General features: G+C 45.9%; 2 protein-coding genes across 10 annotated transcripts in view; one reads left to right on the top strand and one right to left on the bottom strand.

The window, feature by feature from the left end:
• The window catches only part of LOC102448959 (carbohydrate sulfotransferase 5), an 87,678-nt gene extending 74,921 nt beyond the window's left edge, over positions 1-12,757 (bottom strand). The window contains exons 1-7 of one of the 6 annotated variants that reach the window (XM_075918238.1): positions 12,598-12,757; positions 11,044-11,213; positions 10,439-10,567; positions 9,212-9,355; positions 8,845-8,926; positions 7,609-7,719; positions 7,159-7,202 (exon numbers count right to left, since the gene is read on the bottom strand). In XM_075918238.1, the coding sequence (XP_075774353.1) occupies positions 7,159-7,202; positions 7,609-7,719; positions 8,845-8,926; positions 9,212-9,355; positions 10,439-10,567; positions 11,044-11,187 (654 nt within the window). In that variant the 5' untranslated portion in view covers positions 11,188-11,213; positions 12,598-12,757. The other 5 variants (XM_075918237.1, XM_075918234.1, XM_075918236.1 and 2 more) reach the window with 5 other exon arrangements.
• Positions 12,758-12,831: 74 nt separating this feature from the next.
• The window catches only part of GABARAPL2 (GABA type A receptor associated protein like 2), a 37,064-nt gene continuing 35,814 nt past the window's right edge, over positions 12,832-14,081 (top strand). Inside the window, exons 1-2 of one of the 4 annotated variants that reach the window (XM_075918253.1) lie at positions 12,832-12,999; positions 13,592-13,647. In XM_075918253.1, the coding sequence (XP_075774368.1) occupies positions 12,966-12,999; positions 13,592-13,647 (90 nt within the window). In that variant the 5' untranslated portion in view covers positions 12,832-12,965. The remainder of the gene's footprint in view (positions 13,000-13,591; positions 13,648-14,081) is intronic. The other 3 variants (XM_075918254.1, XM_075918251.1, XM_075918252.1) reach the window with 3 other exon arrangements.

Genomic DNA, 14,081 nt, shown 5'->3' on the forward strand with positions numbered 1-14,081 from the left:
ACGGTCTTCCATAATATTCTTGCCCGCAAGTTATGGATTGGATAAACGGACTGTAAGGTGAATAGAGAGCTGGCTAGATTGTCGGGCCCAATGGGTAGTGATCAACAGCTCAATGTCAGGTTGGTGGTCGATTTCAAGTGGAGTGTCCCAAGGATTGGTTTTTGTTCAACATCTTTATTAATTACCTGAATGAGGGGATGGATTGCACCCTCAGCAAGTTTGAGGATGACACTAAGCTAGGGGGAGAGGTAGATACATTGGAGGGCAGAGTGACCTAGACAGATTAGAAGATTGAGCCAAAAGAAATCTGATGAGGTTCAACAAGGACAAGTGCAGAGTCCTGAACTTGGGACGGAAGAATCCCAAGCATTGTTACAGGCTGGGGACCAACTGGCTAAGTAGCAGTTCTGCAGAAAAGGACCTGGTGGTTACAGTGGATGAGAAGCTGGATATGAGTCAATAGTGTGCCCTTGTAGTCAAGAAGGCTAATGACATATTAGGGTGCATTAGGAGTTCAGTTCAGCAGAAAAGGACCTGGAAGTTATCCAGCTTTTCATCCACTATATGAATCAACAGTTGACTGGCGTGTGTATTTCATAACTCGTATTTCTCTTATGCTTAAATTTAATTCTTTGAGAAGTGAGTTCTAAAATGCCTAATCTGTCACGTCTGGAGTAATTGTCCTGATGGTGGCCATGGTCCTAGAGGTGGCCAGTCGTCTTGTAGCCAAGAAGGTGAATGGAATATTAGAGAGCATTAGGAGGAGCATTGCCAGAAGATCTAGAAAAGTGATTATTCCCCTTTATTCAGCACTGGTGAGGCCACATCTGGAGTATTGCATCCAATTCCAGGTCCCCAATTATGGAAAGGATGTGGACATATTGGAGAGAGTCCAGCAGAGAGCAACAAAAATTATTAGGGGCTGTAGCACATGACCTAATAGGAGAGGCTGAGGGATTTGGGTTTATTTAGTCTGCAGAAGAGAAGAGTGAGGCGGGATTTGATAGCAGCCTTCAACTTCTTAAAGGGAGGTTCCAGAGAAGATGGAACGAGGCTGTTCTCAGTATGATGGATGGCAGAACAAGGAGCAGTGGTCTCAAATGGCAGTGCGGGAGGTCTAGATTGGATAGAAGGAAAACTATTTCACTAGAAGGGTGGTGAAGCACTGGAACGGGTTACCTAGGGAAGTGGTGGAATCTCCATCCCTAGAGGTGTTTAAGTCCCAGCTTGACAAAGCCCTGGCTGGGATGATTGAGTTGGGATTGGTTCTGGTTTGGGCAGAGGGCTGGACTCATTAACCTCCTGAGAATCATAGAATCAGAGGGTTGGAAGAGATCTATCTCCTTGGCTCACCCAAAACATGGAGGGGGCTAGAAATGGTGATCTGAGTAAAGGCGCTCTCATACTCTTCCAGCTGGATGGTCGCAGCCAATAGTATCACTCAACTCCATGGCCTAAACAAGATATAACTTTGAAAACAACAAATGGTCTGGTAGCGCTTTATAGACTAACAAAACATGTAGATGCTATCATGAGCTTTCGTGGGCACAGCCCACTTCTTTAGATGACTGGACTTTTGAGTTTAGGATGTGCAGACCCAAAATAAATAGGAGAGGAGGGAAGGAAAAAAAGGAGAGGGGGCAGGGAGCAGAGGATATGCAAATATCAAAGGGAAAAACAGGAAGGCAGAACTGGGAATCAGTGAGCACCTGAAGATCAGGTAGTTAAAACGAAGCAGATAAGAAACAAAGTCAATAGATAGCACTCTTCCTAACACAGGAATCTACACAAAGAGCTGTTTGCACCTTCACAAAATGTTAGGTTGATAGTGTCCCAACCATCCCACATCACGACTGAGACACTGAATTTTGCCACCTGGAATGCCCACACCCTTACGGACTCTCAGCACAGCGAATGCCCAGAATAGAGAACAGCCAGAATGGGTTATGGAACAGGTTCCCTAGGGAGGGGTGGAATCTCCAGCCCAAGATGTTTTTAAGTCCTGGCTTGAGAAAGCCCTGGCTGGGATGATTGAGTTGGGATTGGTCCTGCTTTGGGCAGGGATTGGGCTCAATGACTCCAGCGGTCTCTTCTAGCCCTAGGATTCTATGATTCTATTATTCTAATTGCTAGAGACCTGGCAAGATACAGTTCTGACACTGCAGCTCTCATGGGAATCACTTAGCTGATGAGGGCCAATGAAAAGAGGATATGGGTGTTGACACCTTCTGTCTCTTCTCAGATGGCTTTGCTTTCCTACAATTCCATGGGATTGGATTTGCCATCAAACATAGGCTCGCCAGTCTGCTGCTGGAGCTCCCCGTGGGGATCAATGAGTATCTCACGACTCCTCAGCTCCAGCTCTGGAATAACCATTATGCCCATCACGGCTCAATCCACCAACCTAGGAGTATGCATGCAGAGTTGGGGGGCCGGCTAGCAGAATAACCTCTGCCAAACCTGTCTCTGATTCCCAGAGACAAACTTATTCAATTTCAGTCTCCTGAGATTCAAAAAGAAAAAAAAACAGGACTGTTTCTTCATTGCTGTTGCATAAAAATTGGGGTAACAACTGCCACCACTGAAGTGATTCCAAGAAAAGCAGAGAAGGGATCATTTGGGAATCCCCTCCCTAAGGTAAAGCTCTCCCCCTGCCCCAATCTCCGTTTTGCTTGGAGTTGGGAAAAACAGAGGGATTTCACAGACAACCATGGACTCTGCCCTTGTAACTAGGCACTTAAGAGTTTTCTTTTTCTTTTAATTAACCAGTATTGGCCGATTGTTGTGTCAGAACTTTTATTATCAAAACAAAACTACTGTTGCAAGTATAGTAAATTGGCTAGGTGGAAAATAGCCACAATTTGATACATATACTCAGGGAAAGTTCCTGGGCTGTAATCCTTAGTTACAAAAGAGAAAAACAATTAGCCAGCTCAGTCATGATTTTCAAACCCCCAAACAAGGAAAACAATAAATCCTGATGGACTAGCTAAACTTTTCCCTAATTACTAGGGCTGTCAATTAATGCAGATTAACACCTGTGATTAATGCAGGACAGAATTGACATATTAATTTTTTTAATGTGGATTAATCGCAGGCATTTCCATGCAGTGCTGCCCTTTGAAACACTGCCGTGGAGTTTCAAAGGGGCAGCACAAAGCGAAGTTGGGGTCAGCTGAAGTCCTCAGCTGACCCCAGGCTCCGTGCAGTGCTGACCCTTTGAAATGTTGCCACAGCATTTCAAAGGGGCAGCATGAATGGAGCCTGGGATCAGCTGTGCCCCGCTGCCCCTTTGAAATGCCATGGCAGTGTTTCAAAGGGGCAACATTTCACAGAGCCTGGAGTCAGCTGGAGTCTTATTATTGTTTTAAAAAAATTAATCGGGATTAATCGCGCAATTAATTGTGATTTTTTTTTAATTGCTTGACAGCCCTACCACTTAAACTTTTCAAGAAGTCGGTTCTTGGAGACAGAAAGTGCCTCCCATCTCCCTCAAGACCTGGGAGAAACTGCTCTGACCTCAGAAAAAATAAGAAAAGAAAAACCCCTCTTTTCAAGTCTGAAATTCCTACCTCTATTGTTATTGGCTGATTGCCCAACCCCTCCCTCCAGCCAACATCTTTGCTAGGTACCTGAATTAACCCCTTAGTCACCGGGTGCTATTCAGCACTCCTTCTGATCATGACAATGCTGCAGTGATCAGTGCACACGCCCCAAGACTTGAGGATGATGAAGGCAACAAGGAGCAGTTTTATAAACACTTGATGTGAGGACTGCAGCCACACCTAGGGCAGGCAAACATCCTCCTGGAGATTTCAATGCCAGAGTCGGACAGGGCTCCCCACTCTGCAGTGGCACAATGGGCAAAGAACGGGTGGGAAAGGTCTACCCCAGTGTAATTCTCCTCCATAACAGTGTGAAGCATGGCCAGCTCCTCACAAACACCAGCACCAGGCAGAGTAACAAACTGGACCGAGGATGCCTCAGGTGGTTTTCAAACACTGGCATGTCCTTGGCCATGTTATAGTCAGAGCTTCAGACTATGCCGACATCTGTATAACACGAATCATGAGCGGTACAGATCACTGCTGAACAGACTGTCGATTGGTAAGATCAATCATGCACCTGCAGCTTTCTCCATCACCCTGCAAATAGCCCAAGCCTAAGTGAAAGCAGTGTAATATCTAAGCACTTCAAGACCAAGCCAGCTGTGAGATGTTCCAGCAACCCCTGTCTGAGTAACTCTGACTTGTCTGGCACCATGCTATCATGTCCCCCCGCAATCTTCTCTTTTCTTGTAGCCAAGAAGGTGAATGGAATATTAGGGAGTATTAGGAGGAGCATTGCCAGCAGATCTAGAGAAGTGATGATTCCCCTTTAATCGGAACTGGTGAGGCCACATCTGGAGTACTGCATCCAATTCTGGGCCCCCCACTACAGAAAGGATGTGGACGCACTGGAGAGGGTCCAGAGGAGGGCAACCACAATGATTAGGGAGCTGGAGCACATGAGGAGAGGTTTAAGGGTTTGGGGCTTATTTAGTCTGCAGAAGAGAAGAGTGAGGAGGTATTTCATAGCAGCCTTCAACTTCCTGAAGGGAGGTTCCAAAGAGGATGGAGAGAGGCTGTTCTCAGTAGTGACAGATGGCAGAACAAGGAGGAATGGTCTCAAGTTACAGTGGGGGAGGTCTAGGTTGGATATTAGGGAAAACTATTTCACTATTGGTGAAGCACTGGAATGGGCTCCCTAGGGAGGAGGTGGAATCTCCATCCCTAAAGGTTTCTAAGTCTCAGCTTGACAAATCCCTGGCTGGGATGATTTAGTTGGGATTGGTCCTGCTTTGGGCAGGGGGTTGGACTCAATGACCTCATGATGTCACTTCCAGACCCAGGATTCTATGACAGTCAGTTAGGACCCATTCATAACACATATCCTAGGCATTGAGGTCTTCTCTTACAAATTTTTTGCAATAGAGACCATGCTGTAGCCATTTTTCTGACCTCATAGTTCATTTTTCTTTCCTCACTGTTTACTCCTAATATTCTCCATATGGAGTTACGATGAAACACACACTGAGTTTTGTATGTAAGGATACCATATTTGCAGATGATACCAACCTTCGAGGGATTTGCAATTGCTGTGGAGGATAGGGTCGTAATTCAAAATGATCTGGACAAATTGGAGAAATGGTCTGAGGTAAACAGGATTAAGTTTAATAAGGACAGATGTAAAGTGCTCCACACTTAGGAAGGAACAATCAGTTTCACACATACAGAATGGGAAGCAACTGTCTAGGAAGGAGTACGGCAGAAAGGGATCTAGGGGTTATAGTGGACCACAAGTTAAATATGAGTCAACAGTGTGACGCTGTTGCAAAAAAAGCAAACATGATTCTAGGATACATTAACAGGTGTGTTGTGAGCAAGACACAAGAAGACATTGTTCCGCTCTACTCTGCGCTGATTATGCCTCAGTTGGAGTACTGTGTCCAGTTCTGGGCATCACATTTCAAGAAAGATGTGGAGAATTGGAGAAGGTTCAGAGAAGAGCAACAAGAACGATTAAAAGTCTAGAGAATATGACCTATGAAGGAAGACTGAAAGAACTGGGCTTGTTTAGTTTGGAAAAGAGAAGATTGAGAGAGGACATGATAGTGGTTTTCAGGTATCTAAAAGGGTGTCATAAGGGTGCCACAACTTGTTCATCTTGGCCTCTGAGGATAGAGCAAGAAGCAATGGGCTTAAACTGCAGCAAGGGAGGTTTAGGTTGGACATTAGGAAAAAGTTCCTAACTGTCGGGGTGGTTAAACACTGGAATAAATTACCTAGGGAGGTTGTGCAATCTCCATCTCCATCTCTGGACATATTTAAGTGTAGGTTAGATAAATGTCTGAGGGATCATCTAGACAGTACTGGGTCCTGCCATGAGGGCAGGGGACTGGACTCGATGACCTCTCGAGGTTCCTTCCAGTCCTAGTATTCTATGATAGTAAGTTTCTAAATATTCCTAAGTTTACCGAAGACATGTTCATTTTGCTGATCCTTATTCTTATTTCCTCTGAACATGGACCATCTTGACTTATTATGCTTCCAAGATCTGTGAAATTGATCTACCCACTCTAGCTCATCATCAATTTTGATGTTTAAATCCGTATCTCCAATTACCATGGTTTTACATTTCTTACATTGTAACCCTACCTTCTCCATGGTTTAACTTCATTTGTTCATGCTTGAACTCCCTCCTTAAGACCCATTTGCCAGGATGCCAACAAACAAATACTGTAATGATTGCATAAATTAGACTGCACTGTTACCATGCTAGCCAGTACTGTCTTACTGCATCCTTGTTTTCAGTATCCATTTGTCATCAATCATCATACCTGAAATTGTACTTTTGCTTAGGGATAATCAATTTGTCCTGTGCTTGCACAGCACCAAGCACACTGGGGTTCTGGTCCATGTCTAGGTACTATGGTAATACAAATAAATAATAAAGTGTCAAAATGATAATTAATGTTAATACATCAAATTAAGTCTGTCCATCATTCAATTAAAATGACACCTAATGTTACATGTTCAAAATATCTGGCATTTAATAAAATCTAATTCATATGATAACATTTTGTCTTCCAAACAAAGGTGCAACACAGAAAGCAACAGGGCTGTTGCCTGTTCATGATTGTGGAACAGGGACATTAAGGTACCAGAACAATGAAAGAGGATGTGGAACCACAAACTCTTGGGAAGTGTGCCTTTGCCTCTTTCCCATTCTTTTAAAATCTCTCCCCCACGTTCCCACTCCCGAACACAAATCTCAAAACAGTGTTCTCTCACAGCAACCTGATGTCTGCTAAATACAAAGAAATAAAAATATCCTGGAACCTTAGACCGCGGTAGCATTAACAGAACATGATCCAGAATGTAACTTATAAAGTTCCCCATCTTCAGAGATACACACATTTAAAGAAAATGAAAATGAAGTATAGCCTCTTATCTGAGTCTCTTTGAAGTCATTTCAGGCATTTGATCAGGCCTGGTGCTGTTTATAAGAGGATATTGGGGAAACTGGCAACACTGGTATTGTGGTTAGCACCTGATTCTGGAACACAAAGGTTTTTATTCTGTCAAACACCCAAAGAAAGATAAGCAGGATACTAACATACTGGATCCAAGCAAATTTGATCATTTCCCAGAAACCTGGCTGATATGTAGTAAGAGTCAAGGAGCATTACCGAACTTGTAAACTTAAAATTAAATGCAGCACAACTCAACAGAAGTGAGTATGTATATTTAGAAAAGGAAGAGGTTAGAAATAAATCCAGGAAAAAAAATGGGACTATGGGAATTGTACATAACTTTTCATAAGAGAACCACTGGAAGATGGAGCCATAACTGAGTTTGAACAAGTTTCTAAAACAGCCTTACTATTCTGAGCACAAGTAGCTCCACCTTAGAATCTACACATTTACCAATGAAAGTTTAGAAACATTTTCACTACTTTGATATGTTTGATATTACATACAGGTGAAGTGGGAAAGGCACTGTATTTTAAGTTCAGAACATCATTAAATATCTTACCATATAATTGAAATTCACACAATTACTAAAGGATATAAAATAACTTCCATTGGGTAACGGATAGTGACATTAATCACAAATGGTGCTTCTGCAGCTCTCCCTACCAGCCACACAGGATTGGGACCGTAAAAAACTGTTGTTACTGCAATCAAAAAAGAATGAAGATGCGTAAGAGGCCTTTCAAACTGATACCCAAAAGATAAATCCTCAGGAACAGCCATCAACCATTGTTATATGTAAACACTTAAGAACAGCCGTACTGGGTCAGACCAAAGGTCCATCCAGCCCAGCATCCTGTCTTCTAACAGTGGCCAATGCTAGATGCCCCAGAGGGAGTGAACAGAATAGAGAATCATCAAGTGATTCCTCTCTTGTTAATTCATTTCTAGCTTCTGACAAACAGAGACTAGGGACACCATTCCTACCCATCCTGGCTAATAAGTATTGATGGACCTAACCTCCATGAATTTATCTAGTTCTTTTTTTGAACCCTATTAAAAGTCCTGACCTTCAAAACATCCTCTAGCACGGAGTTCCACAGGTTGTCTGCGCTCTGCATGAATACTTCCTTTTGTTTTAAACCTGATACTTATTAATTTCATTTGATGACCTCTAGTTTTTATGTTATGCGAACAAGTAAATACTAGGGCTGTCAATTAATGCATGTTAATGCCTGCAATTAATGCAGAGCACAATTAACGCGTTAATTTTTTTAACACATTAATTGCAGGTGTTTCTGGGCACTGCCCCTTTGAAATGCCACTAGGGAGTTTCAAAGGGGCAGCGCAGTGGGAGCCCGGGATCTGCTGGAGTCCCTGCTCATGGCATTTCAAAAGGGCAGAGCTGCACTGAGTCCAGGGTCAGCTGGTGACTCCAGCTGGGGCAGCATTTCAAAGGGGCAGCTCAACATGGAGCTTGGGATCAGCTGGGGACTCCACCTGCCACAGTGTTTCAAAGGGGCAGTGCTGCACTGAGCCTGGGGTCAGCTGGGGACTCCAGCTGACCCCAGGCCCTGCTTTGCGCTGCTCCTTTGAAATGCCGGGTCAGCTGGAGATTCCGAAGCAAAGAACTTATTTTCTCCACAATGGCTTTATCATCTTTGAGTACTCCTTTAGCATCTTGACTGTCTACTGGCCCCACTGGTTGTTTAGCTGGCTTTTGATGTACTTAAAAACATTTTGCTATTCCTTTTTACAATTTTTGGCTAGCTGTTCCTCAAACTTCATATAAACCGTCCTAGGATTAAAATTCATTAGTTCTGACTTACCATTTCTATCTTGGTATGCTGAAATGATGTTAGTGATTTCGTAGTCGCTTGCAAAAGGGCTTGTGCCATTGATCACAGATACCTGTTACACAATGTGGTATTTTAATGCCAATATAAAGAATTCATGTCCCTCACCAGAAAGTTGCTTTTACCCAATTTGTTGCACAAAGTGTTTCTGTCTATAAAGATAAATAATCCCAGTCCACAGCCTACATGGCATGGCAGCCACAGGAGCTTCTCCCACCCTGTTACTCAGTAAGTACACCATAGTTTAGCTAGTCTGGGATGCAGTCTGTGCTCTGAGTAGGGATAATTCTGGTCATTACTCATGCAAAAAGGGTAATGGGACAAGAAAGGTTCTCCTCACATTGTATCTGGTGTCTACTCCACAATGGCTAAGTGATTGCCTCTGGTACAATTTCAGGTCTCCATTCACATAAAGCTGGGACCCTGGAATAGGGGAGGACGACTGGATAAAAGCCATGCTCTGCATCACAAATGTTGACATTCTCTGAAAAAGTGAACAGTAGATACAACTAAATCTACTGAAACTAAAACAGTAGATACAACTAAATCTACAAGAAAACTCTCCAAAAATCTTTCATCCTTAAATCGCTACAAAATTTCTATATGCATTTTATTTTACACTAAATTTTAAGAGCCAAAAAGAGATAAGATAATTTTAGACATGAGGCTTCATAGATTCTAAGACCAGAAGCAGGGGTGACTGGTGAAGTGGGACACAGGGAGCCACTGGCCACATGACCCTACCTCAGTCTGGGGAAAAGCCAGGACAACCCCCATCTGCCCCAGGCCATGCCTCCCCTGCCCCTACTCTGCCCCCCACCCTCTTTCCCCAACTGATGCATCCTGGGGGACTACAAGGGCTCTGGAAACTGGAGTCTGCCCTCTCTCGTATTACTCACTGACAACAGAGACAGAAGTAAAGCAATGTGACTCCTGCTTGCTCTGCTCCCTGACCACATTGCTCTGTTTCCTACCAGTGAGTGCAGGGGCATGCACAGTCTTCCCTCCCCTCTGCAAGGGGCATGCAGTGCCTAGAGACATATGGAGGGAGCAGCCAGCCATTTTGAGTGGCCTGGGGCTGAAGCAGGCAGAGAGCAGAGAGGGTGGTGCAGGGCGGATCCAAAGTCAGCCAGCAGGCCATATCTTAACTGCTCCTGCTCTATAATCTAAGAGCATATAAAATAATTGTAAGAATATCTGCTAAAACAGGGGCTACTGTCACCCCTAGAGAACTGACATATCATTAGGTATTGCAAGAAGCTAAGGGAATATAAAAATGCAGCATCCTTTTCTAACAAAATTGTATATTTCTCAGTGCCTGCCAAAACCCCACAGCTATAATTAGGAGAGTTCTAGCAGTCTGATGACATATGCAGCAGAAAGCTTGGCCAGGAGTAAAAAAATATCAAACATGGATTTACTTAGTCTTGACATACAGCAGACTTCTAAAAAATGTATATTATGGTCTTTTATTGTCACTTACATTATTGTTACAAGAATGCTGAACTGGGCACTCAAATATCATTGTGAGGGGGCCATCTACGTTGACAGACTCTGAACTACTCACATGTAATTGATATGAGAAAGTCAGAATGAGCTGGACAGCAAGTACTTGCTCTGTAGATTGTAGAGGAAGCTCTAATTTAAAATGTAATTGGTCCATTTTGCCATCATGATTCTGGTCTTCTTCTCTGGTCTATATGATACAAAAGGTATAACAGTTTGCCACTGGAATCAGAATACTTCACTTGGGAACTACCACCAAGAGGTTAGAAGCTGAAAGCACTACCGAACAGCTAACCAAAAGACTTTCTACACAATACTTGGTGACATTTTTTTCTCAGATCTTTTCCAGCATCTATTTTTCCTTTATCCAATACAATGGAGCTGTATTCTCCATTCTCTTGCTAATGTTTTTTATACCTCACCCGCTTATTTAACCTCTATACCTCCCTCCCTCACGTCTCCCTTTAATTATCTACTGTACCATATATATATTCGCAAGGTTTGCATATTCCCCTCTCCCAGCCCATAAGGGCATTTTACTTAGTGTAACCCATCACTGGAGGTATTTCAAGTTGGTGTGTGGGCCAACTGGCACATATTTCAAACACAGATAATTAAGTCAACAGAGCACCCTCCTATGATCCCACCCCACTGCACATAACCTACTGAAATAAGAGGAACTCGCAGCTGGTCTTGCTGGAGGCGATTGAAGGTTGGAAATGTACTCCAAGCCAGGAAGCTGCCAGGCTCAGCTCCAGTCATAGCCACCAGAAGTACCTCATATCGAAACTGTATTGTGGGCTGCTCCATGTAGGTACTTTGCTTCAGCCAAAGTCCTGCAAGCAGAGACATAATAGGAAAATATGTGCTGGGAATGATGCTGAAGGAGGAGTGAACACTGCCAGAGTTTGGCCCCTCCCTGATGTGGAAGCCAACAACAGCAGTGTCCCCCAAGCAGGGACTGAGAACAATCCTATTCAACATAGCCATAAATGATCTGGAGAAAAGAGTAAACAGTGAGGTGGCAAAATTTGCCACATGATACTCAACTGCTCAAGATAGTTAAGAACAAAGCAGACTGTGAAGAGCTTCAAAAGGATCTCAGAAAATTAGGTGATTGAACAAGAAAATAGGAAATGAATATTAATATTGATAAATGCAAAGTAATGCACATTGGAAAAAATAATGCCAACTATACATAAACAATGATGGGGACTAATTTAGTTATAACCAGGGCTCAACAAATAATGCAATCTACTCGCCTGTGGCAAGTAGATTACAATCCAGAAGAGCCGGGTTCGGGTGATCTGTGCATGTGGCTTGGCGAGCCCTGGGTATAACCAATCAAGAAAGAGATCTTGGAGTCATTCTGGATAGTTCTCTGAAAACATCATGCAACATGTAGCAGCAGGCAAAAAAGCAAACCGAATGTTCGGAATCATTAAACAAGGTATAGAGAATAAGATAGAGAATATTTTATTGACTCTATAAATTCATGGGATGCCCACATTTTGAATATTGCATATAGAGGTGGTTGCCTTACCTCAAAAAAGATTTCTTGGCATTGGAAAAGGTTCAGAAAAGGGCAACAAAATGATGAAGTGTTTGGAACAAGTGCCATATGAAGAGATTAAAAAGCTGGGACTTTTCATTTTAGAAAAAAGGACGCTAAGGGAGAGTGGGAGCGATGTGGAGAGAGTGACTGAGGAAAAGATAGTTACTGGTTTCCTTGGCATAAGAACTAAGGGTCACCCAATGACATGAGCGGGCAGCAAGGTTAAAATAAAAAGGAAGTGTTGTTGATAGCCCAGCACGCAGTCAACCTGTGGAACTCCTTGCCAGAGGACCTGCAAGGCGAGGCTAGAACGGGGTCCCCAAGAGCTGGGCAGGGGTCGCTCGGGGATTCCCGCCCTCGGGCGCGATGGCCCTTCGGTCTGACCCGCGCGAGCGAGCCGGGCTCCGGCCGCTCACCCTGGCTCCGATACGCCACCAGCAGCGGCGGCAGGTAGGTGAGCGCCGCCAGCAGCAGCAGCCCCAGCGCCGCCAGCGAGCAGAGCCCGGCGCGGTAGCGCACGCGCAGCCCCGCGTGGGAGAACAGCTCCAGCCGGGCCATGGCGCGAGCCCCACAGCCGGATCCGTTACCAGGGCAACTGGGACACACTGGGATTGACAGGCAACTAAGCCAATCAGAAGGGCGAGACGACTCGGAGCCCCGCCCACCGCAGGGCCGCTGTCCAATGACTGCTCTGAGTCCCCCGGCAGGGCGCCTCTCGGCCGGGCCCCGCTGCCGGCGCTACGTGGAGCGCGGCTGCCTGGGGGCCTCACATACAGCGCGCCACTCGGAACGGCGTCACGTGACCGCCATATGACCCGGCGCGAGGTCCCCGGATGTCATGGTCCTTTCCCCGCCCCCACCCATCACGAGTGCTCGGTCACGGTAGGCCGGAAACCCCGCCCCTTCGCCTGGTTGCTAAGCAACTCGTGAGCCGGAAGCCCCGCCCGCTTAGCTGTTGTTGTGACGGTGACAGGTCCGGCCCGACCCGGCACCGACCCCCGGGCTGCGACCCCCGCGCGCTCCGGGCCGCACCATGAAGTGGATGTTCAAGGAAGATCACGCGCTGGGTAAGGGGCGGGGCCACCCCTCCGCGTCCCGGCCGTGCCCAGCCCCCCCCTTCCCGCGCTGCAGGCCCCCCCGCGCTCGGGCACTGCCCCTCCCCCCGGCACTGCCCCCCACGTGCGGTGATCCCCGGCCAGCCCCTCCCCCCCGCGCAGTGTTCCCCGGCCAGTCCTCCCCTCCCCCCGCGCAGTGCTCCCCGGCCAGCCCCTCCCCCCCGCGCAGTGCTCCCCGGCCAGCCCCTCCCCCCCGCGCAGTGATACTCGGCCAGCCCCCCAGGCAGCAGGCATTGCTCTTCCCTTCCCCCCCCCCCCCAGTGATTCCCGGCCAGCTTCTACCACTGCCACACGCAGTGGGTACTGGCCTTGTCTCCCTCCCCCTGCTGACTGTTAGCAATATGGCCTGGGGTCACCAGTGCTGCGTTTCCACCTGAAAAAATTCTGTTACCTTAAAGTCAATTACGTAGGATCAGGACGTATGAAAGCAATTGTCAGGGCAGAGAAAATGGGGAAATTCTCCTGAGTTATCTAATCTCCTTCATCCCTCCTATTCCTTCTAGGTCTGCCCCAGTCGTTTTCTAATTAAATGTTTTGTTCACAGAGCACAGATGCATAGAGTCTGCAAAAATCCGAGCCAAATACCCAGACCGTGTGCCGGTGAGTAACCCATGTCAACCCTGTAATGCCACTTTCTTCCCCACCCCTTGTTGCTCTGTCCAGCTGAGCTGGTAAGTACTTCCTCTCCTCCTTGCTGTCCACTCTCTTTGTTGACATTCTGCCCAGTAGCCTAATGCAGAGCTTTTCAAACTTTTTTTCTTATGACTTAGTTGAAGAAAATGTTTGATGCTGCAACCCAGTATAATCTAACTAGAGTGTAGGCTCCAGGGTGGGGCCGAGGAGGAGAGCTTTGGCGTGAAGGAGGGGGCTGTAGCATTGGGTGTGTCAGGGATGGAGCAGTCCTGGTCAGAGGTGCAGCGGGGATGCGAAATCAGGCTTCTTGCTTCTCCTGGCACCTCAGACCATGCTGCATTCCAGAAGCAGGTACCCAGTGTAGGAGTGTGGAGCTAGTGCTCAGAGCAGGGATAGTGTGC

Source organism: Pelodiscus sinensis, unplaced genomic scaffold (genome assembly GCF_049634645.1).
Source record: "Pelodiscus sinensis isolate JC-2024 unplaced genomic scaffold, ASM4963464v1 ctg64, whole genome shotgun sequence".
Classification (NCBI taxonomy): Eukaryota; Metazoa; Chordata; order Testudines; family Trionychidae; genus Pelodiscus; species Pelodiscus sinensis.